The following is a 22,170-nucleotide window of genomic DNA, read 5'->3' as shown; positions in this document are numbered from 1 at the left end:
GGAGCTTAAACAACAAACATATATTTCTCACAGTTCTGGAGGCTGGAAAGTCCAAGATCGAGGTGCTGGCAGATTTGGTGTGGGATGAGGGCCCTGCTCCTGGCTTGAGATAGACGGCTGCCTTCTCACTGTGTCCTCACACAGTGGAGAGAGAGAGGAAGCAAGGTCCCTGGTGTCTCTTCTTATAAGGGCACTAATCCCAGCATGGGGACTCCACCCTCATGACCTCATCTAAACCTCACTATCTCCCAAAGGCCCCATCGGCAAATAATACTGCATTGGGATTAGGAATTTTGGGAGAGACAAACGTGCAGTCCAAACACCACATAATCTCAAATGCAACATTTTTTTTTTTTTGCTGCATCACAGTGTATTTAATAAGCGAGGTGAATGCACCTTATTGTGCTGGATACAATGTTGTGCAGAGTCTTAAAAAGTTAGAGTGCCAAGACTTGTAACTATTCAAGCTGGGTCGTGGCAGAGGAAGGAGACATGTGTTAGGAAATGGGAAGGGAACTGGGGACAGGGACTTCACAGTGAATGGCAGGGGGCTCCCCGTAATTGGCCAGCTCTCCCCATAGTTGTCCAGCTCCTGAGCTTTTAGGCTCCCAAGTTCTCTGACAGAGACACCCCCTCCTAACTGCTAGGTGAGCCGTTGTGGAACTGGGCGAGGGGCCATGAACTCCACCTCCCCCACCCCATCCTCCAGAGGGTCCCTGCCTCATGGGGTTTGTCGGGTAGAGCTCTTGTATCCTATGCCTGCATCTGCCCTTTGTGCCCACAGCTCCACCAACTGGAAATGCAGCTGGAGCAAGAATATGAGGAGAAGCAGATGGTCCTCCATGAGAAGCAGGACTTAGAAGGCTTGATCGGAACCCTCTGCGATCAGGTGAGAGGGAGACACCAGCAGGCATTTGGGAAGCGCATTCCCTGCCTCTGGGGGCCCTGTTAGAGAGCTGATTCGTGGGGACACCCGCTGGAGGGGTCTTAGGACCAGCCCAGGTAGACCTTTCAGCTGGCCTCCACCTGCTCCTCCCAGGCGCCGTCTTCTCCACCAGTTCTGTCTCTGCCCTCACTCACTGCCTCTTCAGAGGGGACCTTCCGTGGGGGGAGTCTTCATTCAGCAGGGTTCTTGGAAGGACCCTTGAGAGTAAAGAGAGTGGGCCCAGCCACACGTGACAGACGAGGTCGCCTTGCCTTCAGCCGCTGTCGGGGTGAGAGTATAGGCAGCCTTTGCTTTGACGGGGTGACTGAATGGCTGCTGTGCTCAGAGCTGGCCTCGTGAGAACAGACTTTGCTGAAGGCAGAGCCAGGCCAGTGACGCTTTAGACCCTTAGCTGGGCCACTTCTGTCTCCTTGGCTTTGCGTGATCTAACGAACTGCTCTGAGCTGCTGGAGAGCAGAGCCTTGTGGGGTTTTGCCGTCGTCGCCGTAGACCAGGGTTGTCAGCTGCAGCACTGCAGACGTTTTGAGCTGCATCATTCTTTGTTGTTGGCGGCCGGGGTTGGGGGGGGCGGGGTGCTGTGGGGAGGTGGCGCTGTCTCATTGTAGGCTGTTGAGCGGCATCCCTGGCCTCCACCTCCTAAATGCCAGAAGCATCTCCCTCAGTTGTAACAACCAGCAGTGTCTACGGACGTTACCACATGTTCCTCCAGGACACAGTCAACCTCCCTCTTTACAGGGAACCACTGCCTGTGAAGGAAGCAACCAGCAGCGCCCAGAGCCAGCTCCTCCTCCATGAAACCCCGACATTGGAGAGGAGTGCTGGTGGCTTCCATGGTTTCTTTTTAAATATCGTAGGAGTGTTTTTTAATGTATCTGCTTAACTTGTGTTCATTATCTTTTAATTAGTAACGATCTTGCTGTCAATAACCTTCCCGCAGTCATTCCTCTTGTTCACAGAGGAATGTGGGCCCCCTCCCAATGGTCATCCAGGGCAGCCAGGCTTCGAACAAGTAGGTGCTCACTATGTTTTGTTTTGTTTTTTTAAATTGAGTAAATGAGTGAATTCTAGAGCGGAACCCCTACAGCCGTGCGAGTGAGAGTCGGAAGCTGAGGACATTGGTGGGAGAACTACATGATCTTCCTTCTTTGCGTTTTCTGGATTTTCAGCCAAGCAAACTGGGGCCACTGAGTGCAGAGCCACTGAGGCTCCTCTCCCTTTGGCATCAGCACGAGAGAGAACACCCCAGGATTTGATTCTAGAATGATACTTGGAAATCGTTGGGAGAAGGTTGCCTTCTATCCAGCATGGTCTGTTTAAGAAAACAAAGGAATTAATCCAGTAAAGAAAGGTTTTTATAAATATTGCTAAAATTTTAAGTTTCACATGCAAGGAGGAGGTAACTTCAAGTGAATGAGAAGCTAATTTTGTGTTAGTCACCAAGCTGGAGCCTTTGAATAACGTCACATTGGATACTTTTAGATGTTTTAGTAAGACATTTGCCAAACACATGGGAAAGTAGAACAGACAGTGTAATTGATGCTTGTGCATCAAGAGAACAGGGTTCACATAAATTAACATTTTGCCGCATCAGATTCAGATGTTTTTAAGGAAGCAAAGCATTTCAAAAACAGTTGGTGGCCCCTTGGTTTCTGTTCCTCATCTCCCATCCCTTTATCCTTCCATCTTTTCGTCCTTCGCTCCCAGAGGGGACCATTCTCCTGAGGTTGGAGGCTTTAATTCCCCTGCGTGTGTATTTGAACTTTAACTGTATACAGTACGTGCGATTCTGCCTTTACTTCTACTGCTCCCCTTCTGTACTCTGTTTTTGCTGTTTTTGAGATTCCTCCATGATAATACGTGTAGCTCTAATCCGTTCTTTTTTAACTGCTACACAGTATTCATTTTCTTTAATCCTACTCTTCTGTTGGATATTTAGCTGTTTCCATTCTAGGACGCAGAGCTACAGTGCATATTCTTATACATGTCTCCCTGTGCACGTGGGAAAGAGATTCTCCGGGGTATGAATCTAGAAGAGGAATTGCTGGCTGTTAGGAATGTACCATTTTGGAATTATTAGATGTTGCCCAGATTGTTACTCAAAGTGATTGTGGCGGTTTATATTGTCACCAGCAGTTTTTTCTTTGCTACCACACATCCCCCCCCGCCCCCGACACGTGGCACTGTCAGACATTTAAAGATCTTTACCGGTTACTGAGTGTTAAGTTGTACTGCTTGTCCCTCATGACTAGTGAAGTTGTGCATTTTTCACGTTTATTACGGTTTTCTCTTATGTGCGTTGCCTGTTTATAGTATTTTGTCTTCACCTTTTTTTTCTATTCATTATTCCCGATCCTTATCCAAGATGCTAATCCACTTTTGGTTGTATATTTTGCAAATATCTCCTACTCTATGGATAATCGTTTCGCTTTGTTTATAATGTTTTTTACTTAATAAAAAGTGTTTTTTATATAGTCATATTCATCAGTTATGGTTGATTCTTTTAAGATTTCTTTCCTTAACAGAGTTCATAAAGATATTTCACCATATTTCTGAAAATTTCTAAAGTTTTGAGCATTTTTAGGCCTTTAACCCACCTGGATTTTATTTTGTTTTATTTTTTAATTAATTAATTTATTTATTTTTGGCTGCGTTGGGTCTTCGTTGCTGCGCGCAGGCTTTCACTAGTTGCGGCGAGCGGGGGCTACTTTTCGTTGCGGTGCGCGGGCTTCTCATTGTGGTGGCTTCTCTTGTTGCGGAGCATGGACTCCAGGCACACGGGCTCTAGAGTGCAGTCTCAGTAGTTGTGGCGCACGGGCTTAGTTGCTCCGTGTCATGTGGGATCTTCCTGGACCAGGGCTCGAACCCGTGTCCCCTGCACTGGCAGGCGGACCCCCAACCACTGTGCCACCAAGGAAGTCCCACCTAGATTTTATTTTGGTGTGTGTGAGGTAGGAATCTATATTTTCCCGATATAGACCACCTTTGTTTTATCTCATGAGTAATTTTTTCTACGATTTCCATATATGTATGGCTGTGTTTTGGGGCTACCCATTCTGTTTAATTGGTTTATTCTTCAGTTCCTGCACCATGTGGTCTTAATGGCTGGGCTTGATAACTTGTAAACAGCTTATCTTTCTCATCTCTAAAATTGTCTTATCTATTTTCGATCCTTTAATCTTCTTATTGAGATTCCATAACAAAGCCTGGTGGGGATTTTCAAATGCATTGGTTTGTAAGTTAGTTGGGAACAAGTGACATATTTTTTTAGTATTGAAGTATTGCAATCATGAGCATGCTGTGTTTCTTCATATATCTATGGCTTTCATAAATATATTTTATTTTTATTATAAATTAATACCTTATAATAATACAAAATATTTATTTTATTGTATATTTTATTATTGTTTTCCATATAAGTCTTGAGCTTTTCTGTTAGATTTATTTCTAGGAATCTTGTAGTTTCCATGGCTCTTATAAATAGAATATTTTTGTATACTTCTATTAATTATAGTGGTACATGGGGATATACTTTGCTTATAATTGTGTTATAGTTTTCTCATATATTTAGAGGTTATTTTTTTAGGTGCATTTAAGTTTATTATTGTTTTGTTTCCTTGGCACATTGTACATTGTTCTTTTCTAATTGTTGTATGGTGTCCCTTTTTTCTCTGTGAATTATTTTTGCCTTATTTTATTTTGTGCGATTTCTTTTAGTTTGCCCACAAGACCTTTTTTATCTCTTTGTTTTTAACCTTTCTCTGTGTGTATGTCCCTTAAACAGATGGATAATTTTTAATGCCAAATTTTAGTCTCTTACTTTTCATTGGAGAATTTAGTTCATTTACATTTATATAATGACTGATATATTTGAAATTATTTCTATTCTTTTGTGTTTAATTTTGTTGGTTTATTGCCCCCTTTCTTTGCTTCTTCCTTTATTCCTTTCCTGCTTTGGGGTAGATTGATAATGTCTCCTATGATCTCTTTTGTTCTATTAGATACTATCAGTTCCTTCATATAAATGAAACAAGTGAGGCTCAAAAGGTAAAGCACATCGCCCAAGATCATATAGGTTTTTAGTGGCCTACGTGAATTCGAAGTGAGGTCTATCCATATATTATTTGAAAACCTGTATTTTTTAAAATTAAATCTAACACCATGCTGCTTAAAAAGTGATTAAGGTTTAGTTAACTAGAATTATCCTTTTCTGGACCATCTTTTTTCCTAACGTTATCAGGCAATCCAGATCTGCCATTAATTTGCTGTGCAACCTTCAGCTACATAATGTTCTCTCTCTAAGCCTCAATTTCCCCATCTGTAAAGTGGCTTGATTACCCCTAATAACATTTTTAGATCATTTGTTAAAAGTGCTTAGAGAGTTCTTTGATGACAGACATTGAACTACTGCCCCAAACAATTTACCCTTAATGATAAATGGTGAAACAATCCAGGTTGGAACAGAGTTTCCCACAACAACACTAAACATCATTTAGTTTTATTGGTTAATTATTCACCAGCTTGATCTAAATTTGAATCTTTGTGCTGCAAAATGTCAACTTGCAGAGTGACATTTATTTCCCATTAACCTAATGAGTTTTGGGGTGTTTTTTCCCCCTCCTCTTGCGTAGCAATTTATTATGAAGGGGAGGGTGACTTGGTCTGAGGTTTTGTTGTGAGTTTGTTTGCGGTGATCCCTCTGGAAAGGCGATGGTGCCAGCACTTTCAGGGTCTTTCTGGCAGCAAGGATGGGGTCATCCTGAATGTCCCTGATGCTGACCTGCCCCACAGGAGAATTAAAGGCTCCTTAGGATGTGTGCAGAGCATGAGCAGATACGAAAATGAGGACGGTGCAAAAGCATGTTGCTTGAGTGTAGTCACGGCAAAGAATCCGGGCTCTCGAGTTAAGATGTCCCGGCTCACGTTTCACCAGGCACTCTGGTGCAGTGGTTAGAGACTTGAATTCTAATACTGAGCTGCCTGGGTTCCAGTCCCTGGGTAGCCACTTAGGAGCAGTGTGGCCTTGAGCTGATCACTCACCCTCTCTGTTTTATCGGTTGTGCCTCCATTTCCCTATGACAGTACATACTGAAGAGCTCCACACAGCTCACAAGACGTGAGCTGGCCCCAGGGAACTTCTCTCATTCTGTGACTTGCCCCATCCCTGTGTTTTATACCCTCATGCTAATCACCCAGAACCGCATATTCAAGATGGTTTCTCAGCTGTGTCCCTTCCTGCACCTCACCTAACTAGCTCCTGCTTACTTGAGACTGTGTCTGGTCCCATCCCAGCCTTGGATGGGATGCTCCTCTGTGCCTTCATAACACCCTTTTTTTTTTTTTTAATTGAAGAGCAAAACTTAACCTCTTTTATTGTATATTTTACTAAAATTACCTCTTTGCAGTCAGAAAAGTTGGGTTCATATCCTAACTCTGCCACTTAGGATTAGCTGTGTGATCTTGGGCAAACTGCTTCACTGTTGTAAGCCTCAGTTTCATCATCCATAAAATGGGAATCATAATACTTCACACCCCATAGATTCACCGTGCGGACTCCATGTGTTCATACCCGTAAAGCGTTTAGAACAGTGTCTGACACTTAGCAAACCCAAAGTGTAAGCTATTACTATTTTAGTAAAGGCAATAATAATAATGGCATTTTAAAAGAGACTACCACGGGAGTAAAATGCAGTAATATGTGACAAAGGGCCTGGCACCGTGCCCAGTCCTCAGCTCCTCAGCTCGGGAGGAGATATATACACACACACAACACCTCAGCATTTTAAACTTAACAAAGCAATAAATCTGAGAACTAAGAGGCTATATTCTAAGAACCAACTCATTTTTCAAAGAATTCAGAACTGGCAGTAGAATAATAACACAAAATCTACAGGAATACATTCCAGGTCATCAGACAGTACTCATAATCTTTTATATTTGGAAAGCATCTGACAGCATACAAAGTACTTTTCGATCCATTATCACATCTGATCCTTGTCTTATCTCAACATGGAGGTTAGGGATTTTTTTTTTTTTTTTTTTTTTTTACCTCTTCCTTTATAGACGAGGAAACTCAGGTTCTGAGAGGTGGCAAGACTCAGCTTCAGTCCCACCACCAGCAAGTGGTGAGCCAGGGTTTCAAGCCTGGGCCACCTCATTCTAAATTCCAAGTTCTTTCTAGAATATTCCAGGGTATTCTGAGCATCCAGGAATTGGTTGCACTTGGTGTGGAGGCACAGATGTCCAGGGGTGTAGAAACTGGGTTCCATGGAAGACACACCTGCACCCCATTTTCTTGAAAACTCCCCATCTGACGAGTGGTGCCAGAGGAAGGGGCTGTTAGTTTCTTTCAGAGACATTAACCCCAGTGCTTTTGAAGTAGGTGTTCTGTTTCCAGGGGAGACCATGGGCTGTCAGGGTTTCATCGGGCCCCTACCTGATTCTGCACCTCCCTTGGTTTGTCCCAGCCTGTGCTGTTGGCCACTGGGGGTTGTTAACGAATCTAACTCGCCCTCCCCGCGCCAAGTCCAGGCTGCGGCTTCTTCAGGAGCCACGTGACTACTGTCTTGGAGGACAGGATCCTGGGGGAGGGACCTCTGGGCAAGGTCCCTCTGCAGAAAATGGCCTGTCTTTATACTAGCAAAAGAGACCTGCTCAAGGGACAGAAACGCTTGATTTAGACCTTCCAAAGCAGCACAGGTATTTCTAATACCATTTACTGATGTGTAACATACATGCAGGGAAGCACACCTTATCCCACCTGTACTGCTCATTGAATTTGCATCAGCTCTTAAAGCCGGCACCCAGATTAACACCACAAACAAGCCCCCCCTCCTGTATTACCCAGTCACTGCCCCTCCAGGGTAACTGCTGTCCTGACTTCTGTCAGCAGAGGGCCTCGCCTGACATGGAAGCTCTTGCAAGGTGATGGCTGTGGTACAGATCATGAGACAGAATGACTGCGACCTTACAGGCTGTGATGACAGTCACGACAGCGGCGCAGATTTGTTGTGCCTTTACTACGAGTCATGCTGTGGGCTAAGCACCTGTTCAGTTCCCACAGCAGCCCGGTGTGGTTGCTGCCTTCTTTTTTTTTTAACGTCTTCATTGGAGTATAATTGCTTTACAATGGTGTGTTAGTTTCTGCTGTATAACAAAGTGAATCAGCTATACATATGTTCCCGTATCTCTTCCCTCTTGCATCTCCCTCCCTCCCACCCTCCCTATCCCACCCCTCTAGGTGGTCACAAAGCACCACGGAGCTGATCTCCCTGTGCTATGCGGCTGCTTCCCACTAGCTAGCTATTTTACGTTTGGTAGTGTATATATGTCCATGCCACTCTCTCACTTTGTCTCAGCTTACCCTTCCCCCTCCCTGTATCCTCAAGTCCATTCTCTAGTAGGTCTGTGTCTTTATTCCCGTCTTGCCCCTACGTTCTTCATGACCATTTTTTTAGATTCCATATATATGTGTTAGCATACGGTATTTGTTTTTCTCCCTCTGACTTACTTCACTCTGTATGACAGACTCCAGGTCCATCCACCTCACTACGAATAACTCAATTTCGTTTCTTTTTATGGCTGAGTAATATTCCATTGTATATATGTGCCACATCTTCTTTATCCATTCGTCTGTTGATGGACACTTAGGTTGCTTCCATGTCCTGGCTATTGTAAATAGAGCTGCAATGAACACTTTGGTACATGAATCTTTGTGAATTATGGTTTTCTCAGGGTATATGCCCAGTAGTGGGATTGCTGGGTCGTATGGTAGTTCTATTTTTGTTTTTTTGAGGAACCTCCATACTGTTCTCCGTAGTGGCTGTATCAATTTACATTCCCACCAACAGTGCAAGAGGGTTCCCTTTTCTCCACACCCTCTCCAGCATTTATTGTTTGTAGATTTTTTGATGATGGCCATTCTGACTGGTGTGAGATGATATCTCATTGTAGTTTTGATTTGCATTTCTCTAATGATTAATGATGTTGAGGATTCTTTCATGTGTTTGTTCGCAATCTGTATATCTTCTTTGGAGAAATGTCTATTTAGGTCTTCTGCCCATTTTTGGATTGGGTTGTTTGTTTTTTTGATATTGAGCTGCATGAGTTGCTTGTAAATTTTGGAGATTAATCCTTTGTCAGCTGCTTCATTTGCAAATATTTTCTCCCATTCTGAGGGTTGTCTTTTGGTCTTGTTTATGGTTTCCTTCGCTGTGCAAAAGCTTTTAAGTTTCATTAGGGCCCATTTGTTTATTTTTGTTTTTATTTCCATTTCTCTAGGAGGTGGGTCAAAAAGGATCTTGCTGTGATTTATGTCATAGAGTGTTCTGCCTATGTTTTCCTCTAAGAGTTTGATACTGTCTGGCCTTACATTTAGGTCTCTAATCCATTGTGAGTTTATTTTTGTGTATGGTATTAGGGAGTGTTCTAGTTTCATTCTTTTACATGTAGCTGTCCAGTTTTCCCAGCACCACTTATTGAAGAGGCTGTCTCTTCTCCACTGTATATTCTTGCCTCCTTTATCAAAGATAATGCTGCCATTCTTGTTTTGCCAACGAGGAGGCTGAGCCTTGGGGAGGAGAAAGGTTTTGTCCAAGGTCACACAGTGTGAGTGGTGGAGGCACGATTTGAACTCAGGGAGCCAGGTTCCAGAGAACTTGGACCCTGGCCACTACTTTGTCATCTTAGCTCACGAGAGCCTTCCCTTGGCTTCCAGATCGGCCATCGGGACTTTGATGTGGAGAAGCGTCTTCGGAGGGACCTCAGAAGGACTCATGCACTATTGTCAGACGTGCAGCTCCTGCTGGGGACCATGGAGGACAGCAAGACATCAGTCAGCAAGGAGGAGCTGGAGAAAGTGCAAAGCCAGGTGTGTGTCACGGGGTCCTCTCAGAACCCCATGGGGAGGATGCTGCGGCCAGCAGGGGGAGAATGGTTCTCCCACCCAGATGGGCGTGGCCACAGCCCGGATGTCTGACTTTCACAGACCTGGGGGGAGGTGGAGGGCATTGCGGGGCTGGATGGGTCACATGGATATGGTAGATGAGGAAGGGGGTTTATAAATGACTTCGGAGTACTGTTCCCTTCTTTAGGGCTGAGGCAGAGTGAGTTTGAGTCCTTGGGCAGATCAGGGCCCTGGTGCAGAATGGCTGAGTGCAGCACACCTGCGTGCCTGTGTGCGTGTGTGCGTGCGTGGTGACCAGCGGGGCTGGATATGAAACAGATAGTGCTGATCCTACATGAGGATCAGCATCTCCATTGACGAGAGAGGTGACTCACCCAGGGTCCCACAGCTAGAGGGTGGCAGAGTCGGGATTCAAACCCAGGTCTTCAGGCCCCACCATCCCTGGCTGCCTCAGAGAAGAACGGGAGGCGGATGAGAGGTGAGGCCAGGAGGGAGCTGAGCACCTCAGGAGACATGATGGGCTCAGACCGTCCTGGTTTAGTGCTAAAAGTCCCATGTCCCGGGCAAGCCCTCAGCCCCAGGGACACCAGGACAGTTGGTCACTCATGTCATGGCCATGTCAGAACATTAGAATCACTTGTGCTTGAATGTGTCCCGTCCCTCAGTTCTCGTGGTACCCCTGGGGGAGAGCAAATGATATTGTGCCCATTTAACAGATGGGAAAGTTCTGTCCACAGGTGGGAAGCAATGCAACCAAGGTAACACGGCAGGTAGGTGGCAGGGTTGGGATTCAAATCCAGGGCTCGTGATTCTAACTGCAGAATCTGGGAGCTCTTTTGCCTTACCCTGCGTCTTCCTGTCTGTCTGACCGACCAGGTGGATGGAGAACCCTGAGCCTCCTCTGTCAGGCAGTCAGGATGTCTGAGCACTCAGCCACCACTCAGGCATCTTGGGTTCATGCGGCCCCCTTGGCAGGAGGCCCTGTATTCTGCCTGTCTTTCATCAAAATATTCCTGATGCCATCCAAGTCCCCCTCTCTCCGTAGGTGAATGTTCTTGAAAAGGAACCACAGTGGTTTTGTTTGTTCCTCTTTTCATTTTTCTTTTTTTATTATTCATGAGAAATCTCCCTCTGCAGGGTTAAAGTGTGTGTTCTTGGAAAATAGTGGTATTTAGTGAAGGCGCCTTGAGCTGAATCAAAGAGCTTCATTCTTTTGAAAGTCCTTCTTCCCCATCTCTGCATCCGGTTCCTATCAAAGAGAATTCACAGCCTTGGCTTTCTGTTGCTGTTGTCATGGAAATTGTTATAAGGATGGGATCGTGTGGACCAGAGGTCAGGGTACGGTTGCTTTGGCTCCCAGCGCACGTGTCCCGCCTGCCAGAGTCAGAGCTAATCAAATAAAGTAGCGATGACATTGGGCATTGCTGTCTCTCCTCTCCCGCGTACGTGAAGCCTCCAGGGACAGAGGCAGGGAGAGCAGCCAGGAGGGGGGAAGGGAGAGGGAGCTAACTTTGCCGCTGGCTGTGTCTTCATTGCTGGGTATGGTGCTGGACTATTCCATTCATTCCTTCATTCAGTATTTATGCAGCACCTACTGAGTGTCAGGCGATGTGCTAGGTCTAAGTATATTACGGTTAGTAAGACAGGCATGGTCCTCTCCCTTTGAAACTGACGTCTGCTGGAAAAGAGGACAAGCAAACAATGATACAAATAAACAGAAATATCCCACACCTTAATTCAGGTAGTAAAGGAAATAAGTGGGGTTATTATAAATAATAAAGGGAATAGGGAATTGCAAGGGGTCTCGTTTAGCTTGGGTGATCAGCTAAACTCCCCTGGGAGAAGGAGAAGCAGGCAGAGACCAGAACGTGCGGGGCCTGGGAGGTTTGGATTTTATTCCCGGGGTGATGAGAAGCCGTCGGGACGTTTTGAGCAGAGCGTGACATAATCGGATTCAGAGGATCACTCCTCTGTGTGGGGAAGGGATTGAGGAGGGATGAGTGCATGCCGTTAGGAGGCTAGATACCCCTCTAGGCTGGAGGAGAGGGTCTCCTGGGTTAAATGGTTGTGGGGATGGTGAGAGGAGGCAAAGCGGGGGCTGGCTTGGAGCTGACAGGACTGCTAGCTGGTCGGTGTGGCGGCTGGAAGTGCGTGACTTAGATCATCCTCACCAGAACCCTAGGAGGCGGCCATTGCTATTTTTGACCCATTTTACTAATAAGGAAACAGGCTCTGAGAGGTTGAGTAATTTACCCAACAGCACACAGCAGCGTATGTCTTAATGCCGCCAGCGCTGCCAGTTCTGTACCCACGATGTTAACATTTTTCAACCACCTACTATGTATCGGGCTTTTCCTTGGAATTCTTGGGGTCCCCAAACTTGGCTGCACATCCGATAACTTAAGTACTGTTTAAAAATCACAGATTTACAGGCCCCCCTCCTCGTTTTTTCTTCCCATTGAGGCCCAGGATCTACATTTTTTTTTTAATTAATTAATTTAATTTTGGCTGCGTTGGGTCTTCATGGCTGCGTGTGGGCTTTCTCTAGTTGTGGCGAGCAGGGGCTACTCTTCGTTGCGGTGCATGGGCTTCTCATTGCGGTGGCTTCTCTTGTTGCGGAGCGTGGGTTTCAATAGTTATGGCACGTGGGCTCCGTAGTTGCGGCTTGCAGGCTCTAGAGCACAGGCTCATTAGCTGTAGCGCACGGGCTTAGTTGCTCCGCAGCATGTGGGATCTTCCCAGACCAGGGCTTGAACCCGTGTTCCCTGCATCAGCAGGCGAATTCTTAACCACTGCGCCACCAGGGAAAACCCAGGACCTACATTTTCAACAGTCGCATGAGGGGATTCCAGTGCTGGTCTTAGGACCACAATCTGGGAATCATGGGCCTCGTTTACCCCTCAAAACACACTTTCAAGTTCCATGGCATAGGCCCATTTTGCAGATGAGAAAACTGATGGTGAGGTTATATTAGTATGACAGAGCCTAGTTCAACCAGTTTTACAATTCATTAAATATTGAGTCAGGAGAACTGGATCCTGCACTTGCTAATGTCGTGACCTTCGCCGTGTGACAGGACTTCCGTGAGCCCTTGTCCCGAAGCGGAGCGTCGTCATCGCCTCGTGTCCCAGGCGCCTGTGGGGGTCGGGGGCGATGAGGTCTAGCCCCCAAAGGCTTGAGAAGCTTGAACACCCTCTGCAGCCTCTACAGCTCGCTAATCGTGGTGCCGGGTAACCTAGAGAAAGGTTTTCTCTCTGAGGGCAAAGATGAGGGAATGCGTTTGAAAGCACCTGTTAGTGAACTGTGTGCGTTCAGCAGATCCTGATAAGGTGTCCACTCGGGACAAATTCGAGGCCAGGCTGCGGGGATAAGGAAGAACCCTTCCCGAGAGGGGCTCCCAGTCTAGGCAAGAGGCCGACCTAGGAGCAGACTGTGGCCAGCAGGGTGATGAGATCTTTCCTGGGGGAATGTTGGGGTTTAGGTGAAGGGGATGCCCTTGATTTAGCTGTGGGAGAGGAGCTGGTGGCTTCAGCTGTCTGCTTACAGGTGGGAACGAACGGCTGGCTGGGTGAGATGGACATGGGCATTGTGGGAGGGAGCACCAGGGCGGGGGCGGGAGGAGACAGGGAGCATCTAACGCTTGGCCTAGTGTGGCTGGTGTGCAGCGTTCCCCGAGGAAGGGCAGGGAGGGTAATGTCGGTCAGCGAGGCTAGAGTCAGCTCATGAACGGTTTAGTGAGCCCAACTAAGGAGTTTGGGTTTTATCCCAAAGGTGATAGGGAGCCATAGAGAGCTACAGAGCAGGGAAGGGCACGGTCAGAAGTGCTTGTAAAAAAAAAACATCAGGGGCTCCCCTGGTGGCGCAGTGGTTGAGAGTCTGCCTGCCGATGCAGGGGACACGGGTTCGTGCCCCGGTCCGGGAAGATCCCACATGCCGCGGAGCGGCTGGGCCCGTGAGCCATGGCCGCTGAGCCTGTGTGTCCGGAGCCTGTGCTCCGCAACGGGAGAGGCCACGACAGTGAGAGGCCCGCGTACCGCAAAACAAACAAAAAAACCCAGCAGGATTCTAGGCCCAACTGAAGCAGTGATGTGTGGCATGCCGGGCTCAAGCAGAGGCCTGGGAGGGTCCCCCCAGGCAGAGCATCTCCCAGAGCCCCTGCCTTCCTCCTGGGTGGACAGGCATTCCCCTCTGCCCATTGCCCTACCGTCTAGAATCCCAACAAGATTATTTGGCCCTTTCTGCCCAGTTTCCCTCCATTGGGAGACTTGGCTCCGTCTCAGCTAACACCTGAGGCTAAAGACTATGGGATAAAACATGGAAGACTCCTGGAGGAAAGACACACACCTTGTGAGCTCAGATCCTGCCTCTGCTACTTAATTAGTTGTACGATTCTGAGCAAGTCACCCTGCCTTTCAGAGACTCCTTTTTCTTACCTAAAAAAAAAGAGCCTGATATTCTCAGCTATTGGGCTGGTATAAAGAACCCTAGACCCTGGATTCAAAGGAATTCTCTAAATTGAAAACTACAAGACAATGATTTTTAAATGTAGAGCTGGCCCCTGCGTCCCACCCCCCGGAGTCAGCTGGTGGAAGACTTTGGATCCTGGGCCCAGGATTTCACAAGACCTCGTGGACAGGTAGAGGAGGCCATGTGTGGGGTGGGTCTAATGACACCTGTTCTTCAGGAGCAAGTACTAATTAATTCCCGTGGAATGCTTCCACTGGAAACAGACTAATCTGGAGACAGAAGCAAGATATATCATTGAGATAATCGCTGTGCATAAATAACATCTGTGAGCAGCAGATGCCTGCACCTGGCTCCCAGGAGAAAGTGGAAGGTTGTGTCTGCTCCCGGGCAGTGACGGCTTTTTGTTTAAATTTGATTCACGCCTTGACCTTTGCCTCCTCCCAAAAGGAACTATGTTATTTGCTTTTTTTGTTTTGTTTTGTTAAATGGAGAAGAGTTTGCACTGAGCTCTTCAGTTGTTTACTTAATTCATGCCAGGGGGCCGTGTTCCCCCTTCCTCCTGAGGACAGAGCCGTTGCTGAGTCTCGGCCATTGTCCCCCTGAAGAGCTCTGGGATCTAGCCCCTCCTCGCTCCTCCCCTCTCATCACACACCACCTGCACCTCTCATTTGGAACTCTCTCAGGTCTGCTGGCCTTGGTCTTGTCCAAGCAATCTTTCTGCCCCCTAATCTTTGGAGAGAGATTTTTAAAATATAAATACAGTCATGGTTCTTTGCATTCGGGATCCACTAGCGGCTCCCCATTGCCCTCAGAGTACAGTCCACGAGCCTCAACGTGACCTTTAAAGATGCACAGTCCAGCTCCTACCTTCCCGTCACCTCTGACCAGCAGCTTAGACCGTCTTGGGGTCCCCACACCAAGCCATGCCTTCTGCCGGACACTCACTTCTCCCGCTGAAACCTCTTTGCCTGACGGGCATCTAGTCATCCTCCGAACTTGGGTTTGGGCCTCGTCTCTAGGAGCCATCTCTGACCTCCAGGGTCTGGGGGAGGGGCCCAGCTCCTTTCTCTCACGAGCTCCTGGGCTTCCCCCAGGACAGTCCAGATCATTCTGTCACAGTTACCTCTTTGCTTGAGTCACAGAAAGGTGAGAAGAGATTGAGGTGGGACTGGAACCTGCAGAGTCTGACTTCAACCCCTGGCAGTATGATAACCAGCACCCCGAACTACCAGTTTACCTCCTGTTGGCCTGCTGCCCACTCTGGGCTCTCCCAGCCCGTCTGGAAGCCCCAGTGTTCCTGTAGGCCCCTCCACTGGGGGATTCCAGCTCGGCTTCCGTGTCCCTCAGGTGGGCCGTTAGGCCTGGTGCATATTCACACAGTGAACCCCCAGTGGTCCCTGCTAGCGCGCAGACGACTGAGGATCCCCAGTGCCCTTAATCAGGATGGTGGTCACCAGGTGTCACCCGCGCTTCCATGAGACGTTGAAGGTAACCAGCAAGCTCTGGGAGGACGATCCTGACAGGAGTCTTTCGTGTGAGCGAGCGCTTAGGGAACACTTCTCTCCAGCCCGGAACCACAGAACAGGTGGCCTGGATGTTTTATTTGAAGAGACTTTTCTAACAAAAGATTGTGTTGGAGTGAATTGATTCAATATTAACGTAACCTCCTGTCAGAGGAGATAAAGTCCAAATTGTAATTGGTTAAAAACATGATTATCAGGAGCCTGTTCACCCCACAAACGCTGACATTTCCAAGGCTGTGATGAATGATGTGGGGAAAGGCTGCTTTCGTTGCAGACGGGGAGCACCGTCTATGCGTCTCTCCCAGAGGGCCTGGTACTATTTAGCTGTGGAGTGCCAGGCCCCCAGAGCAGCCTGGCCACCCACCAGGGTAGTCATAACCACGGGAACATGGATGGCAAGCATCCGTGGCCTACACCGTGCCCGGCACAGGGCCAAGCACTTAGAGGTCATGACCGAATGTGATGCCCCCAGCCCACTTGAATGCAGTGAGCTCCATGAGTAGAGGGGCCTTTCCTCTCTGGGGCCAGAGTGCAGAAGCGTGTCTGCACACAGCAGTGCTCTGTGCGCGAATAGGGCCCCATGGGCTGGGGTGAGTCTCCCTAGGAGGCAGCTGGTATTAGGCCCATTTTATGTGGGAGGAAGCTCAGCGTGTGAGAATCCTGCCCAAAGTCACAGAGTTTGGGGGGCAACTGGGATGTATTTTAAATAATGTGCTTTGAAAGAATTTCAAATTTACCAAAAAATGACAAAAATAATTCAAAGGACTTCTCTGGATCCTTCACCCAGAGCCCTCACTTTTTAACATTTTGCCACATTTGCTTTATCATTTTCTCACTAAATCACGTTCTCTGAATTATTTGAAAACAAGTTACAGACATGAGGTCCCTTTACCCTAATCAAAATCGGAAATTTTAACATTGATAAAATACTGTTTTCTAATGCAGGGGTTAGTGAACTATGGCTCACAGGCCAAATCCAGCCCAGGCTGCCCGTTTTTTCTTTGTTGTCTTGTTTTTGTTTTTCTTATTACAGCCTGAGAACTAAGAATGGTTTTCGTTTTCAAACGGCTACATTTACAGTTAGATAAGTACCTGCACGTATACTTCAGTTTCGCCTCTCGGCCTGCACGGCCTAAAATATTGTCTGGCTTGTCCTTGAAGGAGAAGTTTGCTGACCCCTGACCTTATCTGCTGACTATTCCAATTCTGCCTGTTGTTTTACTGATGTTCTTTGTAACAGTTTTTCTCCCTGTTCAGGATCCAACCTAGAACGTGTTAACAGCCTGTGCTCAGTTTCGTGATACCGTCCATAGAGCCTCAGTCTGGCTTTGTATTTTATGACGCTGGCATTTTGGGAGAGTTCAGGCCAGCTGTGTGCTGGAAGGTTCCTCCATCTGGGTGCCCTGGAATCTGAAGCTACGTGTTTTTCACTTCAGAGCCATTTGGATTTGTGTGGGTCTGAGCGTGTTCCCGGGACACGGGACTTCTGATTTTAAAACCAAAAAAGTCCCAGGCAAACAGGTGAGCTGGTCACCGTAGAGCCAGCGCCTCAAGCCCTAAGTAGTTTGGGCCTCTCCGTAAGACCTGTTGTCGAAAGGTACCCGTAGGCTTAGGGGAGAAGCCAGTGAACCAGATGCGCATTTAAAAGCTGTTCCTCGGTCACTCACCCGCTCATGTTACCCCTTGGCTGAGTTCCCGTCCTCCGCCTGTTCTCGCGTTGTGTCTCGTTTTCTTTGTTCCATTGATATAGACGAGACCTGCTGATGTTACCGTGTGTCGCAGCTGCTTCATTCTCCTTGCTGGTGTATGAGACTGTGTCACAGTTTAGCCACTTTGCTGTTGACGGACAAATAAGTCATCTAGATTTTGGTTAGGAATAGAGCTGCTATGAACGTTTCCCCACGCTCTCTTACATGGGGGAGGCACATGTGTGTGCATTTCCGTAGCGTGTACCCCTGGAGGCCATCCAGCCCCTCCCCAGTGTGCACTGCCTCAAGCAGGTGGGGAGGGTGGGCGGCTTCAGAGCTTTCTTTTGTAAAGTGAGGAAGGAAGACTTAATCTCTCCTGGTGCTTTTCAAGTATGTGTGTATTTTTGTGTGTGCAAAAGAACCCTTTTATTAAAGGGAAGTCTCATGAGAACACCCTCTGCCCTGCCCACCCGGAAGCTGGGCCTTGACTGGGTTGCCCCCGTGTAACCTGGACAGACTTCCTTCCAGCTTTACAGAAAGGGCCCTGCTCGGGGCCCCGGGGTTTGCTGAACGTGTCTGTGGTTGCTCTCCCCATCCAGCTCATCTGCTCCTACAGGCAGGGTCCTGCCCCCGCCCCTTGTCCTTCCCATGGAGCCTCTCTCTGGACACCTGCTGGCATCGGGGTCAGAGATCTGTGCTCGGGAGGAGCCGGGGGCGGCCAGGCAGCGGGTGGCCTCCGAGGGGCATTCGGGGCTCCTGCGAGCCGCCGTGGGTGGTGGGCAGCTCAGGCTGCAGACGTGGGCAGCCCCGCTGACAGGGGCCGGCTCAGTGATGCGCTGAGCTGCCCTCGCGGCCTTGCCTCAGCACGTGGGTGTGGCGTCCCTACTGTGTGGGCCCCCAGAGGTGAGCAAGACCCAGTGGCCCTCCAGAGCCCGCTGTCCAGCGGGAAGACAGACGTGGAGGCCCTCAGACGTTGTACTGATTATTTAGAGGAGAGCTGGAATATAATTTTAAAAGGAGGGGGCTGTGAATAGGATGAGGGCAGGGAGAACCTTTTTTGAGTATTTTATTCTGCTTTTCCAGGTGTTTTGTTTTTTTTTTCTTTCTCTCTTTGGAGAGCACCTGTGTGTTACAAATCCATTGTCACCAGAGGGAAGTCAGGAAGGAAATTCTTGAAGTCTGTTCTATCATGTAGGACCTGTGCCGTCCTTAGATCCTATGATACAAAATTAGAAAGGACTCCTAAACCCTCAAAGAAACAGACTTAAAACAAGTAAAAGGAGACCTGCTTTACTCAGCAGGTGGTAAGCACATGCTACAGGGCTTACAAGGAAAAGCCGTGCGTTTAAAAGAGACCTCAGTTCATGTCCTGGCTCCGGTCACCGTTTAATAGCTGTGTGACCTTGACAAATTAACTGACCTCTCTGAGCCTCAGTTTCCTCATCGATAAAATGAAGATGAAACTGTGTACTTCATAGACGCGGTACATGTTGCAAGTGAACAGACACGTGGTCAGCATCCACAGAAAGCAGTTATTCTTCCACTGCTCATCATGATGATTGTTGCTCTGAAGATGAAGATGATAGAAACGGTAAATCCTCAGAAGGCATTTCAGTGCATCCATAAGCGACGGTTGTCTAGCACAACGTAAGGGAAATCATGGAATGTTTAGTATATGCCCAAATAGTTGGAGATCAAGGACACAGAGAGTAATCACCATATGGTCTGAGGCATTTTCCCTTGAGGCCACTGTCATCAAGCTTCTGAGTTGGAGAGACCATTGGTGGGTCTGACCTGACATTTTTAATATGTTGCATTTACTAAATTTGTTCCCTATCTGGGCTGTCTGTAGTTTGAGATATTGGTGATTCCCTTCAGGGAAAGCCTTCCTACTGAAGGTTGACTCTTCCAAGTGCACTGATGGGATGTCGAGGCCTGGGATGTGTTGAGATCAGCCTGCCAAAGCCACCATTTCTTAGAGCACTTCCCCGTGGCGTTTGCAATGTGGTATTTTTAAATCTTCGGAGTTGTTCAATCAGACCCAGAAATCCAGGTTCTAACCGCTCTGCTGAAATATCAGAATTTTCCCTCTTTCCCCACCTCATTCCGTGTGTCGAGCCTACTCATCTCGTAGCTTAATAAGTCCAGAGCAAACATTTTACCCAGGTATTTAAAGCGGGCAGATGGCATTGCATAGGAGAGTAATGCTATTCATTGGTTTGTAGTTGCTGTCTGTGTGCTGGGAATCTCAATCGCCCTCCCACTGAATGAGAGGGGGTGGGTGCTGGGGAGAGAACGCCTGAGATGAATTCAGCAATAGAAAAAGACTGTGTGCAGAGGGGGCTGGTGGTGGCCCAGAAACAGCCTGGGTTTAGTGTCTCATGGACTTGACTCTGACCTTGGGCAGGTCACTCCCCTGCCCAGGCTGATTCCTCCCTTGCAGGGCTGTTGTGGGCTATGGTCATAATAAGCATCAAGGCCTATACCGTGCCTGATACGGTTGGTGCTGAAGAGGTCCATTCCTCCTTCTGCTCCCCATTGAACAGTCCAGAAGGGGGACTGTTTATCCCCCTCTGAGGAGGGATCCATACACAGAATAGCTAAACAGATGTTTGTTATTCTGTCACAGGGTTTTGGAGGGAGATTTGATCCAGCCTGTGACGGAAGAGCATCAGCAAGCACCCTCACCGCAGTTCTGACTGTTTACTCTGTGGCTGACCCTGTGTGTGTATCAGCTCGTCTCACTTGTTCACTCAGCCTGTATCTGGGTTCTGGGTAACAGCAACCCAGCTCAAATTTGCTCAAGCAGAAAAAGGGACGTTATTGGCCAAAAGTTCTGAGGCTGTGATTGCCTTCAGGCTTGGCTGGATCTAGGTGCTCCAACCATGTCATCAAGAATGTGTCTCTTGCCTCAAGGACCTTGATGTCACCTTGTATTCTTAGGCAATCTCTTCCTTCTTGGTGGCAGGAGGGTCCCCAGACACTCCAAGCTTATATCTTGCATCAGAAAGAGCCAATCTTGTGTCCGTAGTCGCAGACAAAATCCTGGTGTCAGTCGTGCTGTTGTCCCACGACCAACTACTATGGCCAGCAGGAGGTGGTGCTCTGCCTGCCTAGGCTGAGTTGCATGCATCTTCTCTGGGCTTCAGGGAGGAGGGTTGGCCCCATCGTGGACATTTGGGGGGTGGACATTCTTTGCAGAGAAGATAGGATGCTGCTGTCAAAAGAAATGAGAGCAGGCGTGTGCAGTCACATCACTAGATTTTCCCTCTGGAACGCGTGTGGTGGGCACTGCTGTCATGGGAGTGCAGCATAAGAGCCTGGCGGCCAGGCTGCCTGGTTCCATTTGCCAGCTCTGCCCCGTAGTACCGGGGTGACCCTCTACCCCTCGGTTTCCTCAACAGTAGCAACAAGAATGGCCATTGACCCTAGTTCCACATGTTGTCGTCAGGGTTAAATGAGTGACGGCAGAGCCACGCCTGGCACCGTGTCAGAGCGCAGGCTCCTAGCCATGTGCACGGCAGCCCCCCGGGCCGCTGCAGCGCTTCGAGCCTGGATGCCGCTCGTCTCGTCTTGCCCCCCAGAGCTCAGGCTTTGAGGACCCTCAGTGTCCTCCCACACTGGTCCAAGAGTCAGGACCTCACCACATGTCCCCAGGCCACATGTTCCCAGAGCTTCAACACCCCCCGTGCATGCGCAAAGGTGTCCATCTGGTAGAGGGCTCCTGGCTCAGGGGCTGGGGAGGAAATGACACCCTGCCTTTCAGCAGCCCCTGGGGAAGGGTGGCTGATCTAGTGAGTGAATGGTAGCGTGACCGGACGTGTGCGAGGGGGAGATGAGTTTCTGGCTGTTAAAGGCATTTTGGTGCTTTGTACCCACATACTTTTCAAGTTATTGTATTGATTTTGCAAGAAACAAGATACGGAAGGAAAGAAAAACGTGAACTTGTACGAAAATCAAATCAGTTGTGTCACTGAGAGCCCGTGTGGGTCCCGCCCCACGCTGGGTCTGGAGAGGGATGGAGATCCCGGGGGGCCTTTGTCTCCCCCAGCACTCCCCACCCCATGCTGTGGAGGTCTGCTTGGAACCTGGGAGGGCTTGTCCATGGGGACTGGGTGGTGACTTGGAGCTGAAAGGGGTGTGGGATCCTCATAGCCAGGCTGGCTGCCGGGGCTGGAGGTGGGACCCCAAGAACCCTTCCTGGGGAGTCGCTTGTCAGCTGGCTGCTCTCTGACTGCTCCAGCGGACCTCCTCCCGGGAAGACACTGTTAGAGCAGCGGCGGCAGCATCGCACCACTGAGGGATCTGATCTCAGCCCTGACACCATTTGCCACCTGACTTCATAAAAACGTCAAACAGCCCCAATACGGAAATAATGTGCAGTGAGTTATTCTTAACGCCACGTCAACCATAATGGAAGATCAGCCCGAGATGGCCTGTATTTCTTCCTGCTCCCTGAAGTGTAATAAATGGAAATTTTTAAAGCTCAGCATTAGGACGGCTCGCCAGCAGCAATCCCGGGCCTGCCCGGCGGAGGCCACGGGCTGGGGGATTCCTAGTGTTGCTGCAATAGCCCCAGGTCCAGCAAAAACCTGGGCCTGCTTGACTTGTGTGCCTCTGGGGTTGGCACCCTCCCTGCATACA

General features: G+C 48.5%; 1 protein-coding gene across 1 annotated transcript in view; it reads left to right on the top strand.

The window, feature by feature from the left end:
- MYO18B (myosin XVIIIB) overlaps positions 1 to 22,170 on the top strand; it is a 221,992-nt gene that overhangs the window by 126,938 nt on the left and 72,884 nt on the right. The window contains exons 32-33 of the mRNA XM_079941940.1: positions 785 to 889; positions 9,660 to 9,812. Of these exons, the coding sequence (XP_079798066.1) occupies positions 785 to 889; positions 9,660 to 9,812 (258 nt within the window). The remainder of the gene's footprint in view (positions 1 to 784; positions 890 to 9,659; positions 9,813 to 22,170) is intronic.

Source organism: Stenella coeruleoalba (genome assembly GCF_951394435.1).
Source record: "Stenella coeruleoalba genome assembly, chromosome: 14".
Taxonomy (NCBI): domain Eukaryota; kingdom Metazoa; phylum Chordata; class Mammalia; order Artiodactyla; family Delphinidae; genus Stenella; species Stenella coeruleoalba.
This window is presented reverse-complemented; position numbering and strand designations above follow the sequence as displayed.